The sequence below is a fragment of the Chroicocephalus ridibundus genome, chromosome 8 (assembly GCF_963924245.1).
Source record: "Chroicocephalus ridibundus chromosome 8, bChrRid1.1, whole genome shotgun sequence".
Taxonomy (NCBI): Eukaryota; Metazoa; Chordata; class Aves; order Charadriiformes; family Laridae; genus Chroicocephalus; species Chroicocephalus ridibundus.
The window spans coordinates 11676810-11690514 of record NC_086291.1 but is presented as its reverse complement, the minus strand read 5'-3'; the positions used below and the strand labels follow the sequence as shown (position 1 = coordinate 11690514).

Here is a 13705-nt window from a genome sequence, read left to right as displayed (position 1 = left end):
AGTCTTGTGAATGTGATATCTGCATCTCTTCTCAAACAGCTCTGCAAGCTATCAGCCACCAATTGCTGATAAACCCAACAGGCTGGAGAATGGTCATCTCTATTGCTCTATAAGTACTTTATAGCCTTTAAATACACTCCAGGTATTTGACTGTCACAAGACCACTGGTATATCCATCATATGTAAAAAAGACAACTTGAATAAAGCTTGAAATGGCTGTACCAGTGTCTGGCCTGACAAGACTGCACTGCTTTCCTGGAAACATTCTAAATGAAAGTATACACCATTTTCGAGATTAACATACTAAACTAGGATCTTTTCGGCTGTTCTCTTCCCTTGCACTGGAAAGAAGCAGAACAGATAACCCCAGATTTGAACAGAATCCATGTGTTGGTTAGTGCTATTTGCTCCCAGTGCTATTGCTCACCTTCAAAGCCAGCAAGCTCTTATTGATTTCTGCACCTTCCATTCGTGTCTGACGATCAGCACTACATGTGTCTGCACCCCTCTCATTTCCTGCCAGATCCACCAAGGAAAATTTGCCAAGCAGTTTCCCTCTTCGGCGTAGTATAATTTGGAAGCAGGCGTGTGACCGTGAAGAGCTAGCATTTGCAAAAGTCTGCCCAGATGTCCTGCAGCAAAGATGCAAAGCATTACAGCTGTGTCACAGAAGACGCAACAGGTGCCGACAGCACTAGACAAGACCTGCAGCTATTCAGTTAAGTTGTTTAACCTCTCCGGTTTTATCCTACACATGAATACCTCAGGTGTGCGTGAATTATGAAATTACCTCTGATATAAGAGCACAGAAGAACTGCTGTGAGAACTATGAACCTGCACCCCATTGCAGAGATTTAAGGCTGTTTAATCTGTCTGCCTCAACTCAGCCAGCCTACACTGGAACCCCTTTCTGACTGCTAATGCCTTACATGCATTTGGAGCTGGAAATACCTTAGCACTGCATCTCCCAGCCACAGAGCAGGCTACATGTCATTTTCCTAATGCATCTGCCATTACACGGTAAGCTCAGCCAAGCTCCCCACTAAACAGCATTAGCTGTGCTAGCAGATTACAATCATGGAAAATCCCATTCTCCAGCCAAGCTGGCTTGGCACTTTACCTCTGCTGTGCAACTGCACCTGCCCCATCACTGCTAGACGCAGGCTGGAGACTTACAAGTTACCATAAACCTCCCTGTGACCTTCACTGTCATCATTCCCTGAGAAGGCTGGCAGGTTCACTGTCCCACCTGTATCCCTACCGCTGGGGGAAAGGCAGGGAGATTGTCCTAAAATGAGGCAGGAGTCCAAGATGTTAAACAGTTCTTTCTTGGCTTGAGCTTGTCAGCCAAAAAAGCATGCACAGCAGAGAGCTGGATGCACATATCTCCACATACAGTGTAATACAGAAACCAAGGAATTCTCATTTGCCTAGTAATGTTTCCACAGCAGCTGCAACTTAACTGAGACAGATAAGACTTGGTAATACAGATTTTAGCTCCTGATTAGAGACACCAGTACAATGGTAGAGTTGCCCTGACTGCAGCCTTGCTGCCAGGATGATGAGCCAAGCCTACGGCTGTCCCTTGGCACTTGCTCTCAAGGATTCCTTAGAGGAGATCCTTGCACAACATGCAGCAGTTTTGCTGCCATTGGAATAGCTCATCTGGCCTGCAGTTAAGTCAAAGCATTTTTGCAACTGTAGGTTGATGCCGGCTGCTCTTCCTTGATCTTTACAAGCCCACAGGGAACTACTTAGGCTCCTGTAAAACTAGCTGATACTTCTAGAAAGCAACTAGACTGCTAAGTTTAGCTGTGGCACCAGGGCAGTCATCTCCTCATGTGATTAGTTTCTTTCTTCTTGGAGTTACATGAAGAGATGTGGACCATGAACTCTGGCCTTCTCTATGGCAGGTAGGCTAAATCTGTCGCTGTTAGCCCTTTATTCTGTAGCTACCTTCTTTTCAGGCAGAGGTGCTGCTCAGTGCCTACCTATTACTGAGAACAGCAAGCTGCTGTTTAAGTCTCAAAGCACCAGCAACGGAGATTATGTATTTTCTGTAGACATGGAGGTAAAACAGGACATGACTCTTATTGGTTTTTTGACACCAAACCTGCAGGCACTGCCCATCTCAATCATTCTGCAGACATCTTCAGCGCAGTGGACTTGTCTCTCTTGGAGACCAACGACTTGGACCTGCTGCTTGCCATCCTCCAGGACTCGAAGCTTTGCCTTCTTATTCAGGAGGTCAAACACCTATATTCAGGCAACAAGATTAAGGTAAATCTGAGCAAAGTCTCCTTGTAACTATTTTGCATTGTGTTTATAGAAAGTTATATAGAAACTGCACATTTACATAGCCTTCCAGTTCAATTCCAAACACAGCAAGAACAATAGACTATACAGAACTACAGAAACTAGTAAGTTTCACCCAGCTACTTATGAAACACTCAGCCAAAGAAATCAGATTAAGATTTTTAAAAGAGTCATACCTTTCCATTGTATATTTCAAAGAAAGTCACATAGACTTCCAGGTTCTGACTCCTGTACCTGGGCTGGTTTAGGAGGAGGAAGACATCTTGTGCTAGTGAGGAAACGCAGGAGTTAGATAGTTTAAAACATGTTCTAGTTGATACTTGATCTACTTTCAAATATTGCACAGCCATAAGGCAGTGTCTAGCAGCCAAATGATAGTCATCCTAAACAAATGCTGGTGAAACAATTAGTGCTGTGCTACCATCTGGAAAACAGTTCCAGCAGCATCATCATCCAGGGACTGAAAACATAAAGGGATATGGAAGTTTCTACTGCTGATGTCACCTGCAAACAGCAATCCTTAGTGATCTGGAGGAACACTGGTATCTGCTATTGTATTAGACAGGCCTGAAAAGAGTCACATATTTGTGTTTCAAGCGCTTCTTGCGGAAAGCCTAGAAAACATGCATCCCTGAGCATCTGCATTGCTGCTGTTTGGAGACAACAGTATGCCAGATTAGTTGACCCGTTGGCTGGATCTAGTGCAGCTCCTCACAATTAGGCTTCAGACTTTGAAATTGAGCTAAAAAGCAAAGACTTTCCCTTCAGGGCTGGTCATAACTAATTCTCAGAGACTGGCAAACAGCTGCTCTTGTTTCAACTGCCTTGCTACACATACTAGTTTCACAATACACCTTTCTAAAGGGAAGGTAGAGGAGGTCAGGGTTCATGGTGCTTTCTAGGCATTAGATCAAGGAGGGACTTCTAAGCATCTCTTTTCTTCAATAATTTTGCATGTGCTAGATTTTTTGCATCTAATAATGCTTACAAGAAGAAACATAGCGCATACATTCATATCTTTCTCTATAACAAGCTTTATATGAGAAATGGGTAGGGTTGCCTTGCATTCGGGTCAGGTATTTCCAAACACCATGCTGAGCCCAAGACAAAAGTTAAATGGTTCAGCCCAGCGACTGCCAAACTAGAAAATATGTCATATCTCTGCCTCAAAAAACAAGTATCTTCTGGTGAGTTAAGTGTGAATCTAGATACTTACAGGCTGTAAAATATTTAGTGAAACTGACAGAAAAATAATCATACCTCCTGCAAACACCACTGCTTCTTACTGAAAATGCAAATACTTTATGTATCTTTTACTGGAAACATTTTAAATAACCATACAAAAACAGATCGTATCTAAGAAAAACAAGCACCAATTTGATCTTTGTATTTAATGAAGAATCAACTTACAGGCAAAAGCATATATGCCCTTTGAGGCATTCTGTGTTCTCCCGGAGAAGTCTCCGCCCATAGTCTGTGAAGAGAAAAGGCCAGAGGTGAGGTTTGGTACAAACAAGTCGAGCTACCTGATTTTAGTCCTGAGAATGTACTAGAAAGTTACCGTATATATACTCTGATGTCAGTGAGATGATTAGAACACAGTTCAATTCAGGATTAAATGAGTTTGCTGCTTCCCTATGGGCTCACAAAGAAGGTCTGGACTATGCAAAGCAACAGCTGAATGCCTGCAAGGCTCTGCAGCACAGAGTCAAAGCAGTTGTTCCTCCAAGGGGAGGCTCATGGCCTTGACAGTGCAACCAAAGAGCCCCTGGACAGAAGAAGCAACGCCTCATTTTTAGGAGGTAGGTTGAGCAACATTTTCACTGCTACTTGCAAAAGCTCACGTGTGTGATACCAAAATGCATTAAACTTCTAGAGCAGACAATACCTTTAACTCCTTTGATCAAGATACCTTTAATCTCAACAAAACTTCCAGTTTGTTGCTATCCTGGTGACTTTCTCTACCACTTTTATATGAAACAAATTCCTTAAAACAAAACTCAATCCCATGACACGGTCTCAATCTGCCAGAGTTTAAATATGCAGCACTCCAGACTCAAGGTACAGCTATTGTCCTTGCACTAGATCTGCACTCTAGGATCAGGAAGGGACAGTAACTCCACGGCCTATGATTTTAGTGCCTCACAGTTGTATTCCTGTGGTGATGCTCAGATGAGCACGTTCGTCTTCTCACGCAATGGAGGCAGCCTATGTCCAAACTTCTATAAACTTCCAAATTCCCTTCTGGATTACTGGAAGAGATCTACAGCTCGCTACATAGCGCTACTGATAGGAGATCCTCACCTAAAACTTGCCTCTAACACTGGAACGACAGCAACCATCTGATTACTCAAACTGGCAGGCTAGCCTAGTCTGGTCCAGATCACTGTAGTTTGAGGTAAAGGTTTCTTGCAGAACAAGACAACAGATTACTCATTATCAACATCAAGGAGCTTTAAAATACTTTATCTAAAGCTAGAAAGTTTGAGACCTTGGAGAAAAAAAAACAAAACAACAAAACACTTACATGTGTCTTGCCACTGCCTGTCTGGCCATACGCAAAGCATGTTGCCTTCCCACCCTCAAAGATGGTCTCTACAAGAGGTCTAGCAGTGAACCTGGATATTCAGAAGGTAAAGAGACAGTTAAGGCAAGCATTTCACAGCCTACCTCATCAGTTTTCCTGAAAAAAAAAAAAAAAAAAAAAAAAAAAAAAAACCAACCAAAAAAACCCCACACACACCCAAACACACAAATAAAAGCAAATCAGCAAGACCATGCCAAAAGAAAGCTTTAGAATTATCAGTCCTTTGGTTTCCTCAAAAAAGGATTTTAATATTTATTTCAGGTAACCGTTTCTTTGAGCCAGGATGCCATCTAGCCATAGCTCCATGCTTTTACCTTGAAAGTCATGCCCAATGAGAAGAAAGCATTACCTGTATACCATTTCATTAGAAGAGGATTCATCAAATGAAAAGTCAAATCTAAATGCTTGGGTTTCAAGGTATTTTGTCAAGTCCACTTTCTGCTTTGGCTCATGGACCAGCAGGACACACTTGCTTGGAACAGTAATCACATCACATTCCTTTTTCAGAAGTTCTGTTAACAGAAAAGACCCTCAGTTACAAAAATAAGCAAAGTCAAACTGCTCCAAGACAGAGCTGCTTTGTCAACACACTCGCCTTGTTTATTAAGAGGGCGCTTCCTCACACAGACACAAATTCTATGTTCTTCTATCTAAAAAAAAAAAAAAAAAAAGAAAACAAGTAATTATTTCCCAATTACACCCACACCTACTTAGTATTACAGAGAGAAAGATCCGATGCTCCCTCACATCTGCTTTTCCATATGCTGATTGGATCTGCCTCTGTAGACCCACTCATGCAGGGACATAAGTCTTAAAATCCATTCAGTGCATAAGAAACACTACAAACAATTGACCTCTGCATAGCATGCTCCAACATATCAACTGGAAATGCTGCTATGCTATAGAAATTGCCCCAAATATTCAAAATTAGTAAGAAGTTTAGTCCTTGGCCAGCTTTCCAGCAAAACCTGTGATATCATTACTGCAACTACAGTCAAATTCAGGCAAATTATTATTTTCATTTCCGCCAGAGGTATTTTTTGACCTGGAGCTCTTTACCGATGCAGTAAGTATAGCTCTTTGTGCAACACAGCTACCCATCAGTTGAGTTTGGGAAAGTGCATATTCCATCGGGTGAGGCAGAAAGCAGAGGACAACAAGCTCCTCTTCTGTCATGCAGCGATACATACACAGACAGATGGTTCTCAGCCCTATAGGATGCAGGCACACAACCCACCCAGTGTTCCAAGCTACTCCACACCTACTTTTGTGTTTGAAGTTGAATGCAGTCTTTTTTCACTAACCATAACAAGGCCTTTGCTTGACAAGGACTACTTGGTTCTCATACATTAAACAATACTACCTCCATAATTGCTGAAGATATTGACCAAACCTGGTCTTTCTAGTGTTTGACCTCTACTTTTGTTCCTCTGCTTTTTGACCTAGTTTAAAATTACTTAATATACCACCAGGTACCTCAAGACCACAATACACTCAGAGGATTTCCAAGGTGCAGTGATGCACTCAGTTGCTTATATACTAAAATCTTCAGTACAAAATAAAAAGTCTGTCTACAGGCTGCAGTTAGTAGCCTCAGCATTTACTTACTGGGTCAGCTATAGATATTGGCTGGCAGTCTAAAGTTGCTCTGAATTCCTTGATCATCCGTGCAAACTCCCAGTTTGGACAGCTGCTGTCAAATTCCTGCATGGAAAAGCCATGGATGGTCACAGCAAAAAAGCCCCAGAGCACACTATGCAATCAGCTGTACACAAGTAGAAACATTTCACTTAAAAGCCACAAGATTCAGAAGTTTTGAATCTAGAATGAATCAATCCATCCTTACACTGCTTCATAAGAACAAAGCCTGTCCAAAATGTGTTAGTTTCAACTAAGTTTCAACTAAATTGTGATGCACTATCCTATAGTATTTCCCCAACTGGTGTATTATAGAGTACTCCACCTGTGCACGTTTTGTCCTGATTTCACTAATTTGAGCCCTCTTTTCTTCTCTCTTGTTTTTCATTTTCTCCATCTCTTTCACAATGTTAGTTCTTCTCCGAACTAGATAAAGTAAAAACATTTCCTTGGATTAAGTTTTCAGCACAATACAAATATTTCAATACAAACTTTTCCGGATTGGTGACAGACTAACTTGTACAGGAAACAATAATCTTCAGAAGGACAGTCATTAACTTTGCAGCATTTCCTTCCCAAACCAGATCTACTTACCACAGAAACTGCATCGCAAGCCTCACTACCACGATAAAGTAAAAGCAGTATTTCTGAGGAGATATGCTATAAAATAATTACACATTTGTAATAAAAAAAAATACTCAAGATATTCAGTCTTACTGCCAAAGCCACCTTTTCAAAGCAGCAATCACATGGCCATGCGTTGCTGACTGGTGGGTCAGTTCTTACCCACTGCTCCCTCATACCTGGGCTCACTGAAGCGTTCGTTCCAGCAGCAGGCAGATGATCCTCTGTATTGCCATTTCCATTTGTCAGTGAGGCTTCTGGAGCACAGATCAGCCTGCTAGTCCTGGTTCGGCCAGCTGCAGAAAGAAGCCAGACGAAAACCAATAATTAGATCCCAAAGATCAAGGATAATTTTCTAATTTGTAAAGCCTCACAGGCCACAGGCATTCCTCAACTTGGATTCTGAATCAGGAGAGAGAACTAGCTAAAACCTGTGCAAATAATTTTTTAAATCCTTTGCCAATCAACAACTTTTATTCAAAGCCACAAATCAAGGCCACACCGACTAGACAAGAATTTGGTATCGAGCCTCTTATCTCAATGTTTTGGCAGAAGTTAATACACAAGGCATGCTCTCAACTATTCATAGGGTAGGACTGGTAAAGATAAATAACAATAATTTCATAACTCAGGTAGGCTCAAGTTCTTGCCTTATTCAACCAGTATAGGTAAAACTACTGCCAGACTAGTTACAGAGTGTGTTGTCAGCAGTTTCAAGGCACTTCTCTTCCCACTCTAGCCCTGTGAATACCACTTCATGCTGTTAAAGCAGATACCACATCCACCCACCCACACAACCACAGCTCTCTGGCTAATAAAGCACACTATTATTCAACAACATTGTTTCCTAAGTCCTTTGAGAACCCCTTCAGGTAGGAGCCCTGCATATTTGCGTAGTGGCAGACCTCTAGGTCTCTCCTGTTTTATATATGAAGGCATAGCGGTTGCTCCTCCCCCCTGGGATTTGCAGTTTACCTAATTAAATGCATACAAAGCATCTTGCCTCATAGTAAGAAATCACTGGGTTCTTTCTCCACTCACCAGGAACTGACAAATTGTTTCTGGTTTGTGTAGAAGGGCAGGGATCCACCCCCATCTCATTTTCCTGGAGGCTGCACTGGGATTCTGTGATAACAGTCATCCTGGAACGGCCACGAACAGCTTTGGAAACACAAATTCAAGGTCAGCATCATGCCTCAGACATTCACAAGTAATCGAGTGCTCGCCAAGTGCAGAACAGTGGGGAACAAGGTGTGGTTAAAAAGACCATTTCCATATGTCTGATACATTAGCAAAGTGCAGGACAAAGCAATGCAGGTGGGTGAAAAGCAATCATGAAATACACCACTACAGAAAAGCAAACAGTTCATTCCAGATTTGCAGTTCCAGTGAATTTCTTTCAGATGCCACTAAGGATTCACTAACAGGGCAGTTCCAGAACCTTAATACCTAGGAAGGAGGCAGTAAAAGTCAGGGAACTGGGAAATCCTCTGAAGCCTCACACTTGCAGAGCTGCATGAATTAACTGTTTGATGGTAACAGTAGTACTGCAATCTGGCAACTGGTCATGAGCAGCATCATGCCCACTATCACAGCACCCAACCACGCACAGACAGCACGCGTGGTGCACAGTGGACTGGGAGCGTGATAACACTAAGTTCAGCTAAAAGACTCTATATAATCGCAAGAGCAAATCTTTGGAAAGGGTCCTTTTGAGAGCAGTCTCCACTGTCACATGCCAAGGTATATTTCTTGCACTGAGACCAAGTCCCTTGGAAAGCTGCCTGGGAAAGGGATTGGAACATACACCTCAATAGATTTGTAAAGAAAGCAAATCTGATACAGAAAAAAAAAAAAAGAGAAGAGTGATATGAAATCTAGAACTACCTTTACCTCCAGCAACCACAAGAATTTATCCAGAATTAATCACTATGATTTTAAAGGACATTAGATTTTGTCAGCCCGATGGTTAATTTCAATTCTGGATCAAATTCCTCACAATTGTGCCAACTAAGTTCAGTGCTCGTATCTGTTAGCTCTTCACCTAGAATCTTCTGCTCAGGTGCAGAGACATTAGGTGTCACTGCTGCAACTTTAGGAACAAAAAGCATCAGCTTCATTATGCTCAGAAATGATATTTCATTCCATTTACTTTTGTGGCACATGCCCAGACCTGCTCTCATCACAAACTCGGCAGCACTTTTCCTGTAAATGATAGTGCTCCTGGACAGGCATACCAACTGCAGGACTGGCTGCCTCTAAATGGGTTTGATTCAAGAGTGTCTAGCACGTGAGGATATTCAGCATCCTCCAAAGTTCTTGTTGATTAATAGGTCTGAGGCAATATCTGTTGCTTAATTCGTTCTGAAAGCACTGCTTCTGCTTCTCTCACTTTCCTGGATGAGAGGGAGACAGACACCTCCTGTTCTTTTTTAATTCATTTAGTCTAAGAACCAAAACCTGAAGCCAATGTTAGCTTTCTAATTGGTGCAGTGCAGAGTTTGCAACAGGACAGATACTCACTGACACTCAAGGGTTTAGCTAGCTATAATGACAGATAATATTTGAGAAATATTGAAAAAAACTGCTTCTCTCTCGTACTCTGAGCAGGTCTTCAGAGACAAGGCTGTGCTAGTAGGAAAGACAACAGATATTTCAGATTTGCAATTAGATTCTATACTACAGGAAAGCCGTGGCCTCTGTGAGGACATTTTTCCATCAACCTGTGACTGGATTAAAACACCTTTATTTTCCCAGCTGGCTATCCAGCTCCATTAACTGAGCTGTCTAGAAACAGTCACCACTTTACCACATCATTTTGCTTGCCAGTTCACAAAATTTATGGATAGTTCTCTGGATTTGAAGATCAGGACGCTGTACCACAGAACAACTTTTGACATATTAAGCCTCTTTGACTACTGCTGTCTCTCTGATGCAAGGGGATTTGTACTGTTGTCTTCTGGTACCAGCCTCCCTGTCTTGCATCACAGCAAGAGAGGCCAGACAAGCTGAGCTGTTTTGTTTACAGCCCAATTGCATGGAAAAGTATCATTTCCGGATAACTATGCACTTTAAGAGAATCATTAAATTAGCAACCTTAGCATCACGTAAGTGCATTGCAAGTAGACCTGTAATGCTGCAATTTAAAAAGCCAAAAGAGTCAACTAATAAGCTAAAAGAATGTAGAAAATGTGGGAGTTATGCAACTCCTGACACCTCAACAAAAACAATTCCTTCACAATCCCACACTGACATCTCTATCTTCTCTTCTGGCTTTGCTTAAAACATTGTACTGACACACAATCACTGAGCCATGGCACACCAGCTGACACTTTGGCTGCCTGGTCCAAAATTCTCCAAGGATAGAGCTCTAGTTAGTGTCTAGGGAGACTGTTTGAAGAGGAGACATCCATTTGTCACGGCTATTTCTTTCTTGCCCTTTCCACTCTCGTTTTGACACTTTTAATCTTAATAACTGCCACTTACCTTTTGTTGTTTGTGACATTTGCAAAACTCCATATGAAACTTTAAAACTCACTGCAACAGTAGCTGCCTAGTGACATTTAAAGAAGTCTCAAGGAATAACAACAACAATGCTGCAGAAAAGGGCAACACATCAACAAATCCCAGCTCACAGGAACAGGACAGCAATCTGTTAGCAAAGTTTCTGCACTCAGCAGTTCAAAATGTTGGTATGAAACAGCATGCTCTTTATTAGCATTGCCTGAATGAGCAATCTTATGATGCACTAAAGTAGAATATTATGGCTGCAATGAAAGACCACCACCGTTTCACAGGGATATAGCAGAGAGAATAACATTTTCTCACCTTCCCGTGGAGCAGGAATTTTTGAAAGGGTTGTTCTACGCTTCTGTTTCTGAAAAACAATGAATGCTGTAGTTAATCAGAGTAAACTGCAAGCACCTAGCACAGCAGTTTGAGACAACATGGCTACAACAAGGATTTTTCTGACTATGAGACAGAAAAGACAAGTTAGAGACCTCAAACTTTAACTGAGGGAATTATTTATAACAAGACCTATGCTGTTGGCACTTCAGTACCGTAGAAGAGACTATATCACTTCAAAGCACTTACCTGTACGGTTACATTCTCTTGCAAGGGAAGGTTCTCTTTCACATCTGCAGCAGGTAGTTCTTCTGTTAACTCTGGATTTATTAATATCACATCATCAATATCAATCTACAAGAACAAAGGCAGGATTTTACAGAGTGGAATATTGCTGCTACCACTTACAGCATATTTTTTTTTTTTTTGACCTTGACTTTCAGAGGCAAACAAACCTGACCCACTGCCTGCCAAACGTTAAGTTAAAATTGCCTGGAAGGGCAAGACAGTAGTTCACATTCCATTTGAGTAGTCTCATACATCCAAATATGCTAAAAAATAGTTGAGCCATTTACCCTCATCTGCCAAACACCACGCAGCTCTGCAGGTGCCATAGAGCACTTCTGAAGAGATGGACAAAGCACATTCGGCATCAACTGCTTTAATCTCTTAGTGCTAATCTTAGTAAATCTCATCTGCTCTGTGACTTCTGCGCTAGGAGAGCATTAAGTGTTTACTGTGCGACTGCACTTACTGAAATAAACTTCAAAGAGCTGCTTAGACTTTGGGACATGAAGGATTCAGCATTTAATCCACAAATCAATTCACCTACATTTTTTTTTCCACTTGCTGTTGAAGCCATTTCACCTAGGGCCAGATACTGCCTCCTTCCTGACCCTCCAGTGAAGTCATAATCCTGCCTTCAGCTTGTTCTGCGGCGCCCTGGCACAGGCAGCCGCTGGTCTGGGGGAGCGACGCCAAGGGCAGTCAGCCAAGGGCAGGCTCCAGCCCAAAACACGACATCTCGGCTCAGTTTTTCAAACCAAACACAGCAGAGGAGTTTGGTAGCACATGTACACAAGAACTCTGGTATCACAGCAGCTTGCGCTGGAATCCACCTAACAAAACAACACAAGCACCGCTCCAGGAAGCTCTTGACTTCTCAATTAACTTTTAAAATTCCTTAAACGAAACGAGGGTCCATTAAAAGAGCAAAAACAAGTAGGTGAGCCTCTGTAAAATGTGGAGATACAACATTCTAACATAAGAGAGTTATAAAATTTGATTTATATGGAATCTGTAAGTATCTAGTTGGAAAGTTAATTAGCTCAGAAACAGATATACGTGGACAGGATAATATATAAGTGTATGTAAGTATACAGACACAGTGTACATATAAGTGTCTTAGAAAAATGCTGGATTTTGAAGCATCTTCGTGAATATTTAATATCCTAACACATACATGCAGTTTAGTCAGCAATTCTACCTGAACCCACACATTTTGTGTATTTGAATGGAGCACGCACATGAACAGTACAAGATCTACTTTCAAAGAACCCACCAATGGCAACTTTAAGATTTTAACTAAACTTTGGAGTATATAGAGAAACCAGCAGGAGCATGTTTGCTCAGTTACTGAAGCAGACTTTGTTAAGTGTCAGGATTTCGGTCACATCAGCCTCAAATGCCCCAAATTACCCCCCCCTACACATACCGTCTCATCCAATATTTATTTTGCACCAGCGCAGAGATTCAGGAAATCAAACTCATCCCTCTTCACGGGGCACCTTATTAGCGGCACGTTAAGCCTTAAGTCACGTTAAAGCCATGAAAAGCCAGCAGCCAGCCCCCAGAGCTGGGAAAACGGGGACTCGGGGGCACGCAAAGCCCAGGGGGGAAGGGGGAGACCCAGCACCCCCTCGTTCACCCTGAGGGGTTGAGCGCCCTGGTGGGCTCCGCTCCAGCCACTTCCCCATCGTACCTTCACACACCGATTTCGTTGCTTTAATTATGCAAAACATTAAAATAAGCACGGAACTGAACCGGCCTACCCGTCCCGGAGTGGGGGTAACCCCCCTGGGCTACGGCCCGAGCAGGCCGGGACAGAGATGGGGGCCCACACTCACCTCCTTCCCCTTGACGGTGCCGTCCTCGTACCACTCCACCGACACGGAGGACCGCTCCACGTCCACCGTCTTCACCGTCGCCTTGTGGATCAAGCCTGGAAGAGACTGGCATTAAGATCCCGGCCCGGCCGCCCGACGGCGCCGGGACCCCCTTCTCCCCTCACCGTTGCTCCGCTGGATGTTAACGACACAGCCGGGGGAGACGTGGCGGTAGATGCGGGAGTCCATGGCGGCTCCTGGGCAGCGGCGCGACCTCCCGTCTCAGCAGCACAACGCCGGCCCGGCCAACCGCCGCCGATTTAAACCCCGCGCGCCGCCGTGCCGCGGGGGCTACCGGGAAAGCACGGCCGGGACTACACCTCCCGGCATGCTGCGCGCGCGCGGACGCCTACAGCTCCCGGCGTGCTCCGGGCCGCGCTCCCAGCAGGAGGGAAAGGCCCTCCGGGGGCGAAGGGCATACCGGGAACTGTAGTTCGGCACCGCTGCGCGACGGCCGATTGGGCAGAACGGAGGTGGGACTCGGACGGTGGGTCCAGAGGTACGGACAGGGGTGACAGGCGAGGAGGGA

At 43.4% G+C, this 13705-nt stretch overlaps 1 protein-coding gene across 1 annotated transcript in view; it reads right to left on the bottom strand.

The window, feature by feature from the left end:
• KIF2C (kinesin family member 2C) overlaps positions 1-13705 on the bottom strand; it is an 18351-nt gene extending 4646 nt beyond the window's left edge. The window contains exons 1-15 of the mRNA XM_063344758.1: positions 13302-13705; positions 13138-13232; positions 11261-11365; positions 10994-11042; positions 8207-8326; positions 7345-7461; positions 6867-6967; positions 6512-6607; positions 5499-5553; positions 5253-5415; positions 4844-4934; positions 3727-3790; positions 2493-2584; positions 2114-2256; positions 428-632 (exon numbers count right to left, since the gene is read on the bottom strand). Coding sequence (XP_063200828.1) covers positions 428-632; positions 2114-2256; positions 2493-2584; positions 3727-3790; positions 4844-4934; positions 5253-5415; positions 5499-5553; positions 6512-6607; positions 6867-6967; positions 7345-7461; positions 8207-8326; positions 10994-11042; positions 11261-11365; positions 13138-13232; positions 13302-13365 — 1560 coding nt within the window. The 5' untranslated portion in view covers positions 13366-13705. The remainder of the gene's footprint in view (positions 1-427; positions 633-2113; positions 2257-2492; positions 2585-3726; positions 3791-4843; positions 4935-5252; positions 5416-5498; positions 5554-6511; positions 6608-6866; positions 6968-7344; positions 7462-8206; positions 8327-10993; positions 11043-11260; positions 11366-13137; positions 13233-13301) is intronic.